Source organism: Micropterus salmoides, unplaced genomic scaffold (genome assembly GCF_014851395.1).
Source record: "Micropterus salmoides isolate LMB-PRFRI ecotype aquatic unplaced genomic scaffold, ASM1485139v1 Ms_hic_scaffold_31, whole genome shotgun sequence".
NCBI lineage: Eukaryota > Metazoa > Chordata > Actinopteri > Centrarchiformes > Centrarchidae > Micropterus > Micropterus salmoides.
Window position 1 is genome coordinate 1 of NW_024042373.1, and position 19,412 is coordinate 19,412.

General features: G+C 37.9%; 2 protein-coding genes across 2 annotated transcripts; both read left to right on the forward strand.

Moving 5' to 3' along the window:
* Positions 1-4: 4 nt before the first annotated feature.
* Positions 5-1,717, forward strand: LOC119884029 (myosin-7; the record flags this gene model as incomplete). Its single annotated transcript, XM_038694503.1, has 4 exons — positions 5-67; positions 171-266; positions 360-494; positions 1,676-1,717. Coding segments are annotated over 4 exons (336 nt in total), but the record flags the coding sequence as incomplete, so codon positions are not given.
* Positions 1,718-7,521: 5,804 nt separating this feature from the next.
* On the forward strand, positions 7,522-16,861 carry LOC119884031 (myosin-7-like). Its single transcript, XM_038694504.1, has 30 exons — positions 7,522-7,614; positions 7,708-7,811; positions 7,918-8,056; positions 8,809-8,927; positions 9,012-9,161; positions 9,277-9,447; positions 9,533-9,842; positions 9,997-10,079; positions 10,331-10,536; positions 10,669-10,792; positions 10,874-11,010; positions 11,307-11,562; positions 11,650-11,892; positions 11,985-12,161; positions 12,249-12,394; positions 12,481-12,571; positions 12,677-13,066; positions 13,163-13,289; positions 13,365-13,483; positions 13,569-13,765; positions 13,836-14,019; positions 14,141-14,306; positions 14,389-14,513; positions 14,601-14,909; positions 14,994-15,197; positions 15,281-15,577; positions 15,692-15,796; positions 15,903-15,998; positions 16,089-16,223; positions 16,738-16,861. The coding sequence occupies exons 2-30, from the start codon at positions 7,710-7,712 to the stop codon at positions 16,756-16,758; spliced, it is 4,929 nt and encodes a 1,642-aa protein (XP_038550432.1). The 5' UTR covers positions 7,522-7,614; positions 7,708-7,709; the 3' UTR covers positions 16,759-16,861.
* The last annotated feature ends 2,551 nt before the right edge of the window (positions 16,862-19,412 follow it).

A 19,412-nucleotide genomic window follows, 5' to 3' on the forward strand; every position in this document is an offset into this window, starting at 1 on the left:
AAAACATGCCAGTGATGCTTTAAAAGGAGTGAGAAAGTATGAAACGTATAAAGGAGCTACCTATCAGGTAACTATCAATCTATATTATGCTGTGCAAATTAATTCTGATTATCAAAATATTAGATCAAAATATATACATTTTTAATTTATCTTGTTTTCACACGATTTAGACAGAAGAAGACCGAAAAAACCTAGCACGTCTTCAAGATCTGGTGGACAAGCTGCAGCTAAAGGTCAAATCCTACAAGAGAGCTTCAGAGGAGGCTGTAAGTACTGTGAAAAATCAAATGCCAAACTTGCATTCACCAATGAACTAAGCATTATATAATTGGATGTAACATGGTGTGTCTGTTCTACAGGAGGAACAGGCCAACAATAATCTCACCAAGTTCCGTAAGCTTCAACATGAGTTGGATGAAGCTGAAGAGAGAGCTGACATCGCTGAGTCCCAGGTCAACAAGTTGCGTGCCAAGAGTCGTGATGTGGGCTCAAAGGTCAGTACACATACTAGAATTTAAAATGAGAAATCTGACACTTGCACTGCTTCCCCACGTAGAAAGAAATGTTACCTAGCATTGCAAATGATGATACTGTGTAACAATGAAGCACCTGGTTTTCCATTGAATGTACTACTACATTTAGAATACTTCTCTGAGGGATCTAAAGGGTGAATATATTATGGGGATGCTGGCTCAATCCATTAGAAACAAGGGTTGAAACATACTACTTGACCCAAAAACAATCAAACTTATCTTGTATTTTCTTTCTTTTGTTTCAGAAGGACTTGATGGAGAGTGAAATTCCCTCACAAATTATCGTTTCTGAGGCACCTTGTTTATGTAATGGTGTTTCCCTAAACATGTTTTGTTCAGTAGAATAAATGTATTATGCATCTGAAAGAGTTTGTTGACTTTTTATGGACAAAGGCTCTAGTGCAATGAAATAACTTATACAAAAATTTTTAATTGAATTTAATAGTGGTTTATTATAATGAAAACTCAACTTGACCCATTTTTTTAATGAATTAAATAAGAGAAATAATCTGGTCCACTACATCCCAAACATTACAATAATGTAATTTAATGTGTACTGATTTGTTACTACAAACAATACACTGGAGTGACTATAAAATACTCCATGTTCACTTACTACTCCTGTTATCATTAGTCAAGTGAACATGCTGTGCTTTAATGATCTCATTCATCCGATGTCACACAGTTACATGATCAGCAGAGTGGGTTCATGCATTCTATTCAAGTTTTTTATTAAAAAGGTAGTTAGTAACTACATCTTATATATGCTTCATTAGGCAATATTATTTGGAAACACTACATACTTACACCTTTATGCAGATGATACCAAATTATATCTGTCGATCAAGCCAGATAAAATCAGTTAGCTAAACTTCAAGCATGCCTTAATGATGTAAAAACCTGGGTGACCTGCAATTTTCTCATGTTAAACTCCCAAACACACACATTGTGTAAAGATATTATTGTCCTGGCTACAGCACCCCCATGAGGTATCTCTGAGTTATCTTTGATCAGCACATGTCCTTGAACTCCTACATTAAACAAACTCTAAGGACCACCTTTCCTCACCAAAATAACATGGCAAAAATCAGACACATCCTGTCTCAAAATGAAAAACTAGTCCACGCATTTGTTACTTCTAGGTTGGATTACTGCAGTTCCTTATTGTCAGGCTGCCTGAATAAGTCCCTTAAGACTCTCCAGCTAATCCAGAATGCTGCAGCACATGTACTGACAAGAACAAGGAAAATAAATCATGTTTCTCCTGCACTGGCTCCATGTAAAATCCAGGACAGAATTTAAAATCCTTCTGTTCACCTACAAAGCCCTTAATGGTCAGACACCATCAAATCTAAAGGAGCTCATAGAACACACTTGTACTTGTTGAGTCTCTCAAAGTAGAATGGGAGCCAGAGTCTGAAGTTATCAAGCTCCTCTCCTGTGGAATCAGGTTGCAGTTTGGCTTTGTGAGGCAGACACCATCTCCACATTTAAGAGTAGGCTTAAGACTTTCCTCTTTGATAAAGCTCACTGAACAAAATTATAAACGCAAGACTTTTGTTTTTTCCCCCATTCATCATGAGTTGAACTCAAAGATCTAAGACTTTCTCTATGTACACAAAAGGCCTATTTCTCTCAAATATTGTACACAAATCTTTCAAAATCTGTGTTAGTGAGCACTTCTCCTTTGCCGAGATATTCCATCCATCTCACAGGTGTGGCATATTAAGATGCTGATCAGACAGCATGTGTAATATGGATCCTAATCAAGAAATAAGTAAAGAATTATAAAAAAAGTTATAAAAACATTTGTATATGGTCAGACTTTTAAAAAATCGGAATCGGCCACTAGTTCTTTTCCAAAAGTGGAACATATATAACATATTAAAACAAGAACATGACGAATTGCTCCTTTAAAAGTGCCAAAATTAATTTTAAAAACTGCTGAGGTGTGTAATGATAAATGATAAAAATAAATGTTTTATTGTTGTATTACTGCTATGCAAAGTAGTTACACCTGAAAAATAACTATCTATCCATTTAAAATATATCTTCATTAGACACAGATAATTGGACATCATCAAATGACCCAACTTTTGCTAGTTACATAAATTTAACTTAAATGTCCCCCCCCCCCCCCCCCCCCCGCCGCCATTTTGATATTATTACAGACAAAAACAATTTGAAACAACTAACCTTCATATCAGCAGTGGGGTTCAGTCTTTCTCTTGTAGGAAGCATCTTCATCAAAGCCAGACAAGGGAGGGTCATTTGGAAAACAGCAAAGTGGTCTGACTTCTGGTGAATTCAGGGCCACAGTCCTCAATGAAAGACACCATTTCATCAATCAAAATAGGACATTGACAGTGAGAGTATATTATGGCTAAATTAAATCTTTATCAGTTTTCCAAATTAGCAGATTTTATAACATTATAAGCTTTGCATCCACAATAAGAGATGGTCAACAGTACCTTTCCATTATTTCGCCATGCCCTGATCATTGCCACACAGGACCTGAGTCCACACAGAGGTCCGCAGTCTGAATAAGTGGGGAGAAGACAAAGCAAGACAACAATCAACTCCTGGCCTCCGTCAGAGCTCAACTCCCCCTTAGAAGTAACATTTCACAACAACAAAGAACACATACTAACAATAGCATTGCTGGCTCTAGTTTCAAACTTAAGTGAGGCAAGGTGCTTCACACCTTCCCTTGTGTGTTCATGTGATTGTAAAAGTCAAGGACTGTGGACAGCTGGGAATGAGACCTTTAATAGGCTGGGGAGCCTAGAATAGACTGAGGGATAAGTAAAGGAGATGAGATTTCTAGTGTGAAGGCAAGCAAGGACAAGACGTGGTGAGATGTGTTGTGATAGAAAGGAGGACAACTGAGGTTTCGGTTGCATTCCTGGCCACCATGCTTTGTAAACTTTCATTTGTAGCAGAGGGTTTCACTATAACTGGGTTTAAATTCTGTGTCAAGTCAGGAAAATCACATTACAGTACATGTTTCAGAAAGATCCTGGCTTCCGTTATTCTTGGTAGTTTCAGGTAGATTTGCATCATCGTTCTTCATAGTATGGCACACAATTGTTGTGTGCAATTTTTAAAATTAGTTCTGAATATAGATGTAATTAGCAGATTTGTATATGATACATTATCCAATATTACACATTTAGTACATACAGTACATCCTTGATTTCCTTTGGGGCGTATCACCTGCTGCTGCTGGTCAAAGAAAAAATTAAAACCTGCCCTGACTACCTGCGTCACAAGTTGTCCCCAAGCTGTCCTCTAAATCACCAAGCTCTCAAAGGCAGCCAGCAGGAATTTCACAAGTTATCTTTGTGTTCAAGGATAAAGAGAAGACAATGCCATGTCAACAGTAGCAGGCCAAGGGCACTCACAGCAGGCAACGTTTGGATGGAAGCCTGGAGTGTAGGTTACAATGATGTGAATTTGTTTCAGTACAGCACAGACATATGTTGTGTAGCCTATGTAGGTTTTTATTTAAAATGTTTTTTTCACAGAATTTATCCGTATATTTTGAACATAAAAAAATGAATAAAACATAAATCTGATTTTAAAAATACAATTTCCAGAGCACACACTTAAGTTGATATTGTTTTAAAGAAAATATGTTTAATTATGATTTAAAACAAAGCAGCTTATTTATGCTATATCTTCTGTATCTTCTCTCAGTATAAAACAGCTGTCAATTAAACAATAAAAAAAAAATAAAACTTTAGTTTGATCTGATCTTGAACTGATCTGCTCCTTATAAACGATCATTTATTTAAATAATTAGCCTCGTACGTATGTCAAGATTTCTAATTTTCATTGTGAAAACATTTTAATTTATGATAACTAATACTGCACATAATTCAAATACACTTATTATTTAAGTTAATATCTAACAGACTTTTACATCCTGTCAACCTGACTGTAACCTAACTGTAGCCAGTGATGATAACATTGGAAAACAAGAATATCTATATTTATCTATATGCATAGGCCAGGTGAACTGTTTCACCAATGGCACGGCACATGTTAGGCTATAAATCATCACCTGACACCTTCATCATTTACACATCACATACTGTACAATTACAAACAGTACAGTACAATTATTCAGATTATTGTAGATATTACTAAGGACACCACAAGGACATGCAAGGTGTGCACAAAAACACACGTTTGCATACTTGATTATGTGACTATAAATGGCACAAAGCCATGTCAACATAAATTAATAATCACATAATGAATAAATAATGACACAGTTACTTTATATTATTATTATTATTATTATTATTATTATTATTATTATTATTATTATTATTATTATTATTATTATTATTATATTATTATTATTATTCAGTTGCAGAATGCTGGTTGGAATAAACTGCTTCATGACTTTGTTACTACTAAACTGTGGTATCCTTTAGTGCCCGCCTTTCTGAAGGTACTGTGGGTCTTGCAGATGGCATCTGTTTTGGCATCCTAGGTTTCTACCACAGAAGTGAGCTCAGGTAGACTTCATAAACATAAACATGAGTTGAATTGCATAGTTTCTGAATTCTTATTGGTAAAGAAACAAAACACTGCCAAGTGATCAGGGTGGGGGCATATATTTGTGAATAGTGGTGAGTGATAATAAAGGGATCTCACAGCTGCGACCTTGGCCTTGTCTTGCCTCTCTGTAGACAACAGCTGTAGCTCTCTATCCTCTCTCTAGAAATGTATTTCACACACTATCACTTGACAGACTATTGTTGAACTTCATATCTTGAAATATTTAATGTCCCATAAATCCTGCTTGCCTGCAAGCCTACTTAGTTTAGAGTATAGGCACATGATAAAACATGTCTTCCATATTTAAGACACATTATCATAAAGCACAGTGCATCAGTCTTCTTAGCAACAAATGACAATTAATATAATTATTCCATGTTATTTGTTTCCTACTGAGATTTTCAGTTCCAAGAAAAGAAAGGATTTGTGCCTAATTAGTGCAGCATTAGGTGTAGTAGGCCCTATTATGTGTTGATCATGTATTGATCCAGATGAATAATTAACTGTATCAGAACTAATTTAAAATTAGCATCAAGTGTTGTTGGAAAGGGATTTTCTACTTTCTTTCCTATAATCATGACCTTAAACGTTTTGTCACAGGTTTATGTAGTTTACTCAACAAAATAGAAACTTTAAATAGTAACATTTCCAGCATTACATTTTAACTTAATTTTTCTATCATTATTATTATTATTATTATTCCAAAACTACTTCATATTACTCGGTGGAACACAAGATAATTACTTGATAGATGGCAGCCTGTCACTGCTTCCCCACCTCCTGCCTTCCCCCTTCATGTCTCATCTGTCGTATTAGTCTGTTGTTCACAAGATGAGAGCAACAAATAGCAACACAAGGCTCTACCAAATTTGGAAAATGCTTTTTGTGATAGGCAACCTGGATGCCATTTCTATGATATTCATCCCCATATTTGGTTAACTAACAACCTTTATTAATGGAGAGGCAGCCTGGTGTCAGCCACTGGATCCATCATTTCACTTAACAAAGGTTGACGGTCAAAGGTAAGAAAAACATCCACTCATGTGAGAAACTGCTATGCTACTATGTCAGTGACCATTTTGAAAAGTGTTTGTTTAAGATGTTGAAAAAAATCTTGGCTACATATAGACAGTCTATTTTAATAAATATCTTTTAATTGTCAAACTTTATTTGCCTTAGTTAAATAATGTCATAATTTGGTTTGCTTTTGTCTACTAAATATAAATAGCACAGATCCCAATTTCCTGTGGAGTGAAACAAATCAGGTAAAATTCACAGCTGCACTACATTTTTCTTTATTATGGAGCACAACAACAGTTAACCCAATTATTATCTCAATATTTATTAAGTGCTGATTTTCCAGTGGATAACACTGTGGCCTCACAGCAAGAAGGTCCTGGGTTCAAACCCTTGTCGTACCGGTGTGGAATTTGCATGTTCTCCCCGTGTCTGCATGGGTTTCCTCCGGGTGTTTCCCCCACCATCACAAACATGTCAGGTTCTTCAGTCAGTGCTACTGACCAGTGACACTGTTATAGATCTGGAGTTGGTCCTTGGGCGCTGCACAGCGACTGCTCACTGCTCCCTTGAGGGGTGGGTTAAATGCGGAGAATGAATTTTGCTGCTTGTATGTGAAAATAACAGTACAATAAAGTACCTTTCTAATTCTAATTTGTATTTTTATGGCAGCTTTTCTGATTCTGCCATTTTGGGGCTTTTGTTATTGCATATCAAAAGGCCTGAGACATACAATTTTCCCTCATGTAAAGGACTTTTGCATGTCTTTATAACTCTAATGTTAGAGAAACATGCATTTAAGCTTATTGATTTCTGCATCTGTATAAATAATACAGGTATGTTAACAATGCAATGATTAGAAATTATTATTGCATTTTGTATGGGGACATAGAAAACGTTTCATTATGTCTAATGAATTCTTTAACTATGTCAGTTTTACTAAACAGTTGTCATGTGTGTGTTTTCCTTGGTTGGAATCGGTCATATACAGAAATCACAGGCCATAACATTTGATTTTTTCTTTAGAGGTTGAAAAATGGGTGATGCTGCCATGGCAGAGTTTGGCCCCGCTGCTCCTTTTCTGAGGAAGTCAGATAAGGAGCGTCTAGAAGCTCAAACCCGTATATTTGACATGAAGAAGGAGTGTTTTGTTCCTGACCCCGAGGTTGAGTACGTCAAGGCATCCATCACCAGTCGTGACGGTGACAAAGTCACAGTTCAGACTGAATTTGGGAAGGTATGAACAACATATTAATTGAGTTCAGTTCAAATCCAAGTTTCTACTTTGTCTAAGAATGCGCTATCCCTTTCTGCTGGAGCCAATCCCAGTGTTTTTTATATTGATATTTTAGACTGAAACACAATGACTTAACATATATTGTACCTTTTACAGACCTTCTGGAAAAGTCTCGTGTGACCTATCAGCTCAAAGCTGAGAGGGACTACCACATTTTCTACCAGATTTTGTCTCAGGCAAAGCCTGAACTTCTGGGTAAGTGTAAAATGTACATATATTGTACATAATATATTACATTATGTATTACTGTACTGTATCATTTTCTATTTTGTAAATTTTTTTTTTTAGAGATGTTGCTTATCACCAACAACCCCTATGACTACGCCTTCATCTCCCAAGGAGAGACAACAGTAGCCTCCATCAATGATTCAGAGGAGCTGATGGCCACTGATGTCAGCTGATTCTTTGATTTACAACAAAAAACAGTTTTTAATCCAAACATTTTTTTTTTCAACAAAATAAGGAAATACTAGACTTGCATTTTGTGATTTAATTCAGGATGCCTTTGATGTGCTGGGCTTCACTCAAGAAGAGAAGAACAGCATTTACAAGCTGACTGGTGCCATCATGCACTATGGTAACATGAAGTTTAAGCAGAAGCAGCGAGAGGAGCAGGCCGAGGCTGATGGCACTGAAGGTACAAGAGACTGTTATATGTAGATGTGCATTATGAATATGATTATTATTATATGTGACTTGGTACAATTCAGATCCAGCATTTGTAACATTTATAAGGAGTCTAAATCCAACTGGGATTATGAAAAAGGCATACTAAGCAAAGACATGTCAGGACCGCATTTAGATTTGCATTAGGTTGTGTCCTGGTTTGTATGTTATACATAATTACGTTGTACGTCAATTGATAAAATAACACTTCTCAACTATGTTTTTACATACCAGTATACTAAACTCACCAGTGTTTTAACAGTCATGCAAAAGATCCCACCTTTATGAAGGTTTTAATGTTCAGTTTTTTCTGAAATTGTTTTAGAGAATTGTTAACTTTATGGTATTTATGGAGAATATAGTTAGTGGTGATGTTTAACTGTATTGTAATAGAAACAGATGTGAGTTTAAAGCAATACAATTCAAATTTTAGAGAGAATTTTTTGCATGACGGTTGTATTAGACCGTAGGTTGTATTAGGTGTCCCTAGTAACCTAAGCAAGTGAGTGTATATCTATATTCAAGGAGCCACTCTTTTTCTTCTTTCTCTATCTATCAATTAATTAATTTTCATAAACTGGTTTGTCACCAGATCATAACTTAAGTGTGACAAAGAACACTGTAGAGAAAGACAGAAAAGCTGAGAGAGCATGCTCAATGTCAGGATGAAGAGTCAGAAACTTATGTAATGTATATGTGACTTATGTATCTTCACTTTCTCAGATGCTGACAAAGTAGCTTATCTGATGGGCCTGAACTCTGCTGACCTTATCAAAGGTCTCTGTCACCCAAGAGTTAAAGTAGGAAATGAGTGGGTCACCAAGGGACAAAACGTTGCTCAGGTAATTGAAGTGAACCTTTTGAGGATAGTTTGATTTAATAAAAAGTTCAGTTTCAAAGAAATTACTAATTATTTTCTCCCCAAGGTGTACTATGCTGTTGGTGCACTGTCTAAGGCAGTGTATGAGAAGATGTTCCTGTGGATGGTAATGAGAATTAACCAATCCCTGGACACCAAGCAGCCTCGCCAATACTTCATTGGTGTTCTGGACATTGCTGGATTTGAGATCTTTGATGTGAGTTTGGAATGAAATCCAAAATTCATAAACATTTGTAACATTTCTGCTTATCCTTAGCATTTTCATGCCAATTATCAAGTCAGTTTCTATTTACCTATCAATATTATTACAGTTCAACACCTTTGAGCAGCTGTGCATCAACTTCACCAATGAAAAACTGCAACAGTTTTTCAACCACCACATGTTTGTGCTGGAGCAGGAAGAGTACAAAAAAGAGGGCATTGAATGGACTTTCATAGATTTTGGGATGGACTTGCAGGCCTGTATAGACCTGATTGAAAAGGTGAGTATTTCATTTTAGTTAGGCAAATTAGCCTAAATATGTAATTAAGTTACAAAATGACAAAAAATCGTTATATTCTCCTCAGCCCATGGGTATCATGTCCATCCTTGAAGAGGAGTGCATGTTCCCCAAAGCCAGTGACACCACCTTTAAAGCTAAGCTCTATGACAACCATCTGGGGAAATCTGCCAACTTCCAGAAGCCCAGAGTTATCAAAGGGAGACCAGAGGCCCATTTCTCCCTGGTTCACTATGCTGGAACTGTTGATTATAATATCAACAACTGGCTGGTGAAGAACAAAGATCCTCTGAATGAGACTGTGGTTGGACTTTTCCAAAAATCTACCCTTAAGCTTTTAGCCATCCTTTTTGCCGGATATGCAGGAGCTGATTCAGGTATGTTGACACTCACTAGTAAAAAATCGTGTAAATGAATTAGGACTTACAGTATTAGAACAACAATAGCATGATTAACATCTCGAGACAGATTCAGTTTTACACCTTTTGTGCAGTTTTCTGTCGACTAAATTTGACAGTGATTTTTATTTAGCTCAGGAGTCTGGTGGGAAGGGGAAAGGTGGTGGCAGCAAGAAGAAAGGTTCATCCTTCCAAACTGTATCAGCTTTGCACAGGGTAAGAGACTTGTCTATATCATTCACATGTTTCAAATAAGGGTTTTGGGTCTAAGCTAGAAGGCGTCATATGTAAGTGTAAGGCTATTGGAATTATAGCATAGATGAAAAGAGGATCTAAGCTTACCAAGAAATGATTATTCACCAACAGCACCCACTGAAAATTATAACACAATCTTTTTAAAGAAGTTAGTGTCAAACACAATGAATACATACAATTTATTTAAAGCTATTATTTTTTTAAACTTGCAGGAGAACCTGAACAAGCTGATGACCAACTTGAGGTCTACTCACCCTCACTTTGTACGCTGCATCATCCCCAATGAGACCAAGACTCCTGGGGCCATGGAGAATCCTCTGGTGATGCACCAGCTGCGCTGTAACGGTGTGCTGGAAGGAATCAGGATCTGCAGAAAGGGCTTCCCCAACAGGATCCTCTATGGAGATTTCAAACAGAGGTTTGCATGGGATGAATAAACCCAAATCTAAAACTATAAATGAGAATGATTATCTTTTCAGAATTTTTGTAGTGTCTTATACAATATTTTCACAACAAGCAAAACATTTTATCTTTTCTATTTGTGTCAAAGATACCGTATTTTAAACCCTAATGCCATTCCTGAGGGACAGTTCATTGACAACAAGAAGGCTGCCGAGAAACTGTTGGGTTCTCTGGATATTGACCACAGCCAGTACAAACTGGGGCACACTAAGGTCCGAATTTTCAATGTTGATTAAGAGAAAATACATTTTGTATATGTGATTACTGACTATCTGATACTTCCCTATAAAAAGGTGTTCTTTAAAGCTGGACTGCTGGGCCAGCTAGAGGAGATGCGAGATGACCGCCTAGCACTAATCATCACTGGCATCCAAGCCCGGTCTCGTGGCCTTCTGGCAAGAATTGAATTCCAGAAGATTGTTGAACGCAGGTACCTGTTCACTGCATGGCTCAACTCTGTTAGTCAAGTCAAGTTCGTTTATTCACAAAGCCCAAATTCATAAATCACAAATTTTCCTCAAGAGGCTTCACAATTTGCACAGCATACAAGACCACGTATCCTTAGACCCTTAATTCTGTAAAGGTACCAAACAGTAAATCTGTCATTGCAATTAGCATCAAATTGATAAAGGGCATATTAAAAAGGCATTTTTTACCAGTCAGGTTAAAACTGGATTTTCCCTTCTGGAGCAGGCTTTAAAGACAATAATAATCTGTTTTCCACAGGGATGCACTACTTGTGATCCAGTGGAACATCCGTGCCTTCATGGGGGTCAAGAATTGGCCCTGGATGAAGATGTACTTCAAGATTAAACCTCTGTTGAAGTCAGCAGAGACTGAAAAGGAGATGGCCAACATGAAGGAAGAGTTTGCCAAACTCAAAGAAGCTTACGCAAAGTCTGAGGCTCGTAGAAAGGAACTAGAGGAAAAAATGGTCACTCTACTCCAAGAGAAGAATGACCTGCAGCTCCAAGTTCAATCTGTATGTTTGCCTGTCAGGATTACACATAATATTAAAATCAAACAAAGTCTGCCAGTGTTTAATCATGTGGCTTTTCAATAATAACAGGAGCAAGATAATCTCTGTGATGCTGAAGAAAGATGTGAGGGGCTGATAAAGAGCAAGATTCAGCTTGAGGCAAAAATCAAAGAGCTGACAGAAAGGCTGGAGGATGAGGAGGAGATGAATGCTGAACTGACCGGTAAGAAGAGGAAGCTGGAGGATGAGTGCTCGGAGCTGAAGAAAGACATTGATGACTTAGAGTTAACTCTGGCTAAAGTGGAGAAAGAGAAGCATGCCACTGAGAACAAGGTACCACAAATCCTAATAACTGTGAAATTACTCTGTGTATCCACAATAACATCACATTGAAGTCCTTGCTAAAAAAAATCCACTGGCCATAGGTGAAGAACCTGACTGAGGAGATGGCTGCTCTTGATGAAATCATCGCTAAGTTGACCAAGGAAAAGAAAGCCTTACAGGAAGCTCATCAGCAAACACTGGATGATCTGCAGAGTGAAGAAGACAAAGTCAACACTCTGACCAAGGCCAAGGCTAAGCTGGAGCAGCAAGTGGATGATGTAAGAGTTTAGTAGATCAGGTGGATTTGTATATAGCAAATAATAAATAATAATTGAAAACCAAAAGTTGCCTTTTATGGCCCATAGCTCGAAGGGTCCCTTGAGCAAGAGAAGAAAGTGCGTATGGACCTTGAGAGAGCAAAGCGGAAGCTTGAAGGAGACCTAAAGTTAGCCCAAGAAAGTCTCATGGACCTGGAAAATGACAAGCAGCAACTCGAAGAGAGGCTGAAAAAGTAATGTGAAAATTGTACTCGTAAAACAGAAATAGATTCAAGTCTTTGTGTCAGCCTCTCATTTAAAACCTTATTTTTATCCACAGGAAAGATTTTGAAATCAGTCAACTCAGTGGCAAAATAGAAGACGAACAGGCAATGAGTGCCCAGCTCCATAAAAAATTAAAGGAGTTGCAGGTAATGTAAAATAAGATCAAGATTTCATTTGCTTTGCACAAATGTGACATTTAGCTAATGTAACAGGCTTTTAATGCAAATTATTTTTTATTTATTTTTGTCCAGGCCCGCATTGAGGAGCTGGAGGAAGAGCTTGAGGCAGAGCGAGCTGCCCGAGCCAAGGTGGAGAAGCAGAGAGCAGACTTGGCCAGAGAGCTGGAGGAGATCAGCGAGAGGCTGGAGGAGGCTGGTGGAGCAACATCTGCCCAGATTGAGATGAACAAGAAGAGGGAGGCTGAGTTCCAGAAACTCCGCAGAGACCTCGAAGAGGCCACTCTGCAGCATGAAGCCACTGCTGCCACGCTCAGGAAGAAACAAGCTGACAGTGTTGCTGACCTGGGAGAGCAGATTGACAACCTGCAGAGAGTCAAGCAGAAACTGGAGAAGGAGAAGAGTGAGCTCAGGCTGGAGCTGGATGATGTGGTCACCAATATGGAACATATTGTGAAGACAAAAGTAAAAGACTTTATGCACTACATGTAATTCTACTAAAGGTCTACTTCCACTACAGAAATGGTTCATGTGCCACTGTTAATCCTTTTTTGTTTTCAGAATAATTTGGAGAAAATGTGCAGGTCTCTAGAAGACCAGATGAATGAATATAAAACAAAGGCAGACGAGGGCCAGCGTACCATCAATGACTTCACTATGCAGAAAGCAAAGCTTCAAGCTGAGAACGGTATGCATTTCATTTAAACAAAGTGTTTCTTTGAGATTTTGGAAGGTATTCATTTCATTCTTTTATCACAATTAGGTGAATTTGCAAGGCAGCTAGAGGAAAAAGATTCCCTGGTGTCTCAACTCACCAGAGGGAAACAGTCCTACACTCAACAACTTGAAGACCTTAAAAGACAACTGGAGGAAGAAGTCAAGGTAGCAAAGAAATTGCAACAAGACATTCTTCAGTACAGATTAAATATTGGTACATGAGAAGCATTATGATATGCTTTCATTTCAGGCAAAGAATGCATTAGCCCATGCAGTGCAGTCTGCTCGTCATGACTGTGACCTGCTCAGGGAGCAGTATGAGGAGGAGCAGGAGGCCAAGGCTGAACTGCAGCGCGGCATGTCCAAGGCCAACTCTGAGGTAGCTCAGTGGAGAACTAAGTATGAAACTGATGCCATCCAGAGGACTGAGGAACTGGAAGAAGCCAAGTGAGTCAAATATATTTTCACACCTTTGTTTAAAAACAATGACCACTGACTAAATTCTATCGTACTTCAGAAAGAAGCTGGCTCAGCGTCTGCAGGATGCTGAGGAGGCAGTTGAAGCAGTGAATGCTAAATGTTCGTCTCTGGAGAAGACCAAACACAGGCTGCAGAATGAGATTGAAGATCTCATGGTGGATGTGGAGAGGTCCAATGCTGCTGCTGCTGCTCTGGACAAGAAGCAAAGAAACTTTGACAAGGTTGAATTTAAATACATATGGCAATTTTGTCTTTTAGATGAACAACAGCATACCCTTTGACCTCATGACCTTAAAACGTACATATTTCAGATCATTTATTAAAATGTGAACTGTCTCTCAGATTTTGGCAGAATGGAAACAGAAGTACGAGGAGTCTCAAACTGAGCTTGAGGGCGCTCAGAAGGAAGCTAGGTCTCTGAGCACTGAGCTCTTCAAACTGAAGAACTCCTATGAAGAATCTCTTGAACATCTGGAGACCATGAAAAGAGAGAACAAGAATCTGCAGGGTAAGGGTAGCACCAGCATAAATTACAGAATTTGCTCTAATATCTAAACCATTATATGATAATGCAACATTTTGTTTCTCAGAGGAAATATCTGATCTCACTGAGCAAATTAGTGAGGGTGGAAAGAATATTCATGAGCTTGAGAAGATTCGAAAACAGCTGGAACAAGAGAAGTCTGAGATTCAAACAGCCCTGGAGGAAGCAGAGGTATGTTCAAATTATATACTTGAACATGTTTTGGTAATTGATAGTAACTAGTCATTCATTTCATTTTCAATCTTTATTTCACCATAGGCCTCTCTGGAGCATGAGGAGGGGAAGATTCTGAGAGCCCAACTTGAGTTCAGCCAGGTTAAGGCTGATATTGAGCGCAAGCTGGCCGAGAAAGATGAAGAGATGGAGCAAGCAAAGAGAAACCAACAGCGAATTGTGGATAATCTACAGAGTTCTCTTGAGGCAGAGACTCGCAGCAGGAACGAGGCGCTCCGTTTGAAGAAGAAAATGGAGGGAGATCTCAATGAGATGGAGATCCAGCTTAGCCAGGCCAACAGGCAGGCTGCTGAGGCCCAGAAACAACTTAAGGCTGTTCATGCTCATCTGAAGGTATGCATAGTCCAAGGACACCTTGGACTTATTATATTGTCATTTTATATAACTTGCTTCATAATAAATGTCACACTCTTCCAGGATGCTCAGCTCCAGCTTGATGACTCTCTTCGAGCCAATGACGATTTGAAGGAAAACATTGCCATCGTTGAGAGGCGCAACAATCTGCTTCAGGCTGAAGTTGAGGAGCTCAGGTCTGCTCTGGAGCAAACTGAGAGAGGTCGCAAACTTGCTGAGCAAGAGCTGCTGGATGTTAGTGAGAGGGTGCAGCTACTGCACTCACAGGTAGACTTTCACCGCACCTGCCACCAATAGTTTTATTATAAATTTAGTGATGAATTCTAAATACAAATTTTGCATTTGACTAGAATACCAGCCTACTAAACCAGAAGAAGAAGCTGGAGGGTGATACAAACCAGCTTCAGACTGAAGTGGAGGAAGCAGTGCAGGAGTGCAGAAACGCTGAGGAAAAAGCCAAGAAGGCCATTACTGATGCTGCCATGATGGCAGAGGAGCTGAAGAAAGAGCAGGACACCAGCGCTCACCTGGAGCGTATGAAGAAGAACATGGAGCAAACTATCAAAGACCTGCAGCACCGTCTGGATGAAGCTGAACAGATCGCCATGAAAGGAGGCAAGAAGCAGGTGCAGAAGCTCGAGGCCAGGGTGAGTATAAGTAGGCTCTTTGAATCATTTAAATATGTAAAATAAACAGCTGCTCTTAGTAAAGTACAGAGGTGTTGGCTCACCTTTGTTTTGACTGCATACTACTTCCTGCAGGTCAGGGAACTTGAAACCGAAGTGGAAAATGAACAAAAACATGCCAGTGATGCTGTAAAAGGAGTGAGAAAGTATGAAAGACGTATAAAGGAGCTTACCTATCAGGTAACTATCAATCTATTTATGCTGTGCAAATTACATTCTGATTATCAAAATATATAGATCAAAATATATATACATTTTTAATTTATCTTGTTTTCACACGATTTAGACAGAAGAAGACCGAAAAAACCTAGCACGTCTTCAAGATCTGGTGGACAAGCTGCAGCTAAAGGTCAAATCCTACAAGAGAGCTTCAGAGGAGGCTGTAAGTACTGTGAAAAATCAAATGCCAAACTTGCATCTTACCAGTGACATTATTGGATATAACATGTAACATGGTGTGTCTGTTCTACAGGAGGAACAGGCCAACAATAATCTCACCAAGTTCCGTAAGCTTCAACATGAGCTGGATGAAGCTGAAGAGAGAGCTGACATCGCTGAGTCCCAGGTCAACAAACTACGTGCCAAGAGTCGTGATGTGGGCTCAAAGGTTAGTTATGTGTGTTTCGTGTTGTGATATATTGTATTAAATATAATTATTTATTTCTTAATTATTAAATAAATGAAATTAATACAATATAAATTACAATATATTCTTAATTTTTGTCCCGTCTGACTACTGTTTATGAGTCAGTCAGTATATTGCCACCTAAATAGTGTACAGCGTGCACAAACCTCAACAAACCTTTGAAATATTATTTTGAGGCTTCTGATTGGTCAACATGGCTGTAGGGGTTAGGGTTATATTGCCGGCAGTTGATTTGGCATGTTCTTGACAGTGCCGCATTGTGTTTTTGCATTTCATGTGGAAAGAGATTTTTTTTAAACAGAGGAAAACCTCTGATTATATAAATACCCGTGTATGTATATACCATAATATGTACTTACTAATCCACAGTGAATCTTAGACTTTTAACTTGATTGCAGCATTGCTTCACAAATTGCAAAGCCTTAAAAATAACAAAGATATGTGTTTCATTGTCTATTTCTCATTCTCATTTCAGAAAGGACACGACGGGGAGTGAACCTCAAGGAAGGAATTCTAGTTTCTGAGACACCTGATGTCTGAATAGTGTCTCCCTAAGCATGGCAATTCTTCAGTAGAATAAAATGTATCTGCATCTCAAACTGTGCCATGGCTTTTTTTTGTAACTTCACCATATATATTAGTACATCTGAACAAAATTCTGACTAATAAGTTAACTGGGGTCTTTTAGCATGTTTGTAACAGGTCTAACATACATTTATTCAATGTGATGGTAAAGACAGATATAGCCATTTCTATTACATAATTAAAATGCATTTCATAATTTAAAATGAAGTGTAACTGATTTATATAATATAACCTGTTCATAAAATATTGTGTGTACACACATCATTGCACAACAACTCCAAACAAACTGGATCATTGTCTGTAAAAATCTGTATTGCAGTTGTTATATATAGTAAAACACTGATGGACAATTAGATTTTTGCATACAGGACAAATTGTGCCTTACAACCTGGTTGTAGCTTCCACTGTGACAAAAGTTGATCAATATTTTAATGGTTGTAGGATTTCATCAAGACAGCTTTAGAATGTCTTACTTTTCATTAGCTGTATGCATTTCATGGACCTATGTCCAATATAGTAAATTAATCAAATGCTATACCATAAATATGTCTGTGTTTCAAAATAGTTATTGCTGAACATAAGACAATGATTATTTGGGCAAGGAGTTTACCCTGCTGCACTTTTTAACCACAACCAACAGTTACCAAACACAACCACAGTGTAGGAACACATCCTTGAGTACACTTCATCACTGGAGGAGGGTTGAAAGGTTGGCTGAATTACAAAATAGATTTATCTTTTCAAAGCATGATTTCACTGGATGTTTGGCAGTGGATGGGGCCCTAGTTAGTTTTAGTTTTATGGACTTAAAAACAGCCTGCAGATCAGATAAGCTGACTGAATGAGAAGGGTTACACAAAGATTTAAATCAAGTTATGATAAACAGTATTGTGCTAAATAGGAAAATCTATGTGATCTACATCCACAACATAATGCACCTTCCCATATAATCAATACCTCATCATATACAGATGTTATAGATAATTTTCAATTATTGACCTATTATGATGTTACAGTGTCATTAACATAGTACAATAGCACAATTCTCTTATCGACTCACCTGTTGAGGTACTCTTCCGGAAGGTGTCTCATTTCTAAGATTTGTGATGTTTCACAGTAAAAGCCTAAGAGTGAAAACAACAAAAGCATATGTTTACTGATTAAGTGAAATTTCCATATATCAGCAAATTAATATAAAAAAAAAAAACATTTAAAAGAATATATTTAAGTAAGCTTACCGAGTATAAAATACAATATAGACAATAACTTTTTGGTCTTGGCACTATAGCAGACATACTACAAAAGTAATTAATTACAATGTCACTAATTAGGGATAAAGATAATAATGGAAAGGAAAGCTTTTCTCCAAAACTTCTCATAAAAAAGGCATTGCTCATTTTCTCAAAGAAAATTCACCTATACATTTCTTCACTATCTATCTATAAGAACTAACATATCTCAAGTAACATTACACACAATATCATTCAAATTAAACATATTGCAATTACATTTCATGTAACTGAACTTAATATTTAATGTAATTCAAACAGTACCTTTTGCCCTGTTAAGCTCAATGTCCGGCCTTCATCAGCAGAAAAGCCTTCTAATCTATAGGAGTCTTACAGTTCTGTGTGCAAACCCAGCAACCACTAACTTCAGAGTCTGAATGGAGACCAAGAGAAAGGGCAAGACAAGAGAAGGACATATGGAGGCAGGGTCCACTACTCAACACCTCCTCAAGTGACCCTCAGTGAATAACAGACATTCCAACAGTAACTGAATCTGAAACCAGAGTTGGCTCCGATTTCAAACTTGATCGAGACAAGGTGTCTCACACCTTCCCTTGTGTGTTCATGTGAGTGGAGAAGTCAGAGATACAAGGACTCCAGACAGCTGGGAATGGGACCTTTGATGCAAGGCTGAAGTCTCCACTAATGCCTGGAATAGATTAGAGCTATGTAGAGGAGTTCAGATTCTGGTATGAAGGCAAAGCACGTCCACTGTATGGACAAAAAACTTCCTGTTTTAACCTAGGCTAACCAAGGTTCATTGGTAAAGTATTAGTATAGTATATCTGGGCCTGCCTAGCGTATGATATAGTGTATGACACGCATGCAAATGGTATGTTCAGTTTTAACAAACACAGCGCAGATACGAGTAGTTTTGTTTGTGTTCTATATGGCAGGTAATGGAGTGCAAATGTATGTAAACCTGTCCAGATAACTAACTGGAGAATGTGTCTATGGTCCAGCAAGTGTTGCTATACGAGGACATTTACTGTAGTTTCATAAATATAGACCTTGGTGGAGAGTGACGCCTTTAAGTTACAAGAACAGATGCAACAACAGATGTATTGGGAGGCCCTAAATTACATAGCAATGAATAGGACAAGCTGTTAAAGAATATAATCTCCCTTTGCAATTGTAAATTTCAAACATTTATTTAGGACACCTAGATTCTGTATAGAAATATTTTTTTATGGAATTGAAACTCAAGCATAGGATGAACATTTCATCATTTATCAGAATAATTTATATTCTTTGTAATAGACTATGGATGTGTTTT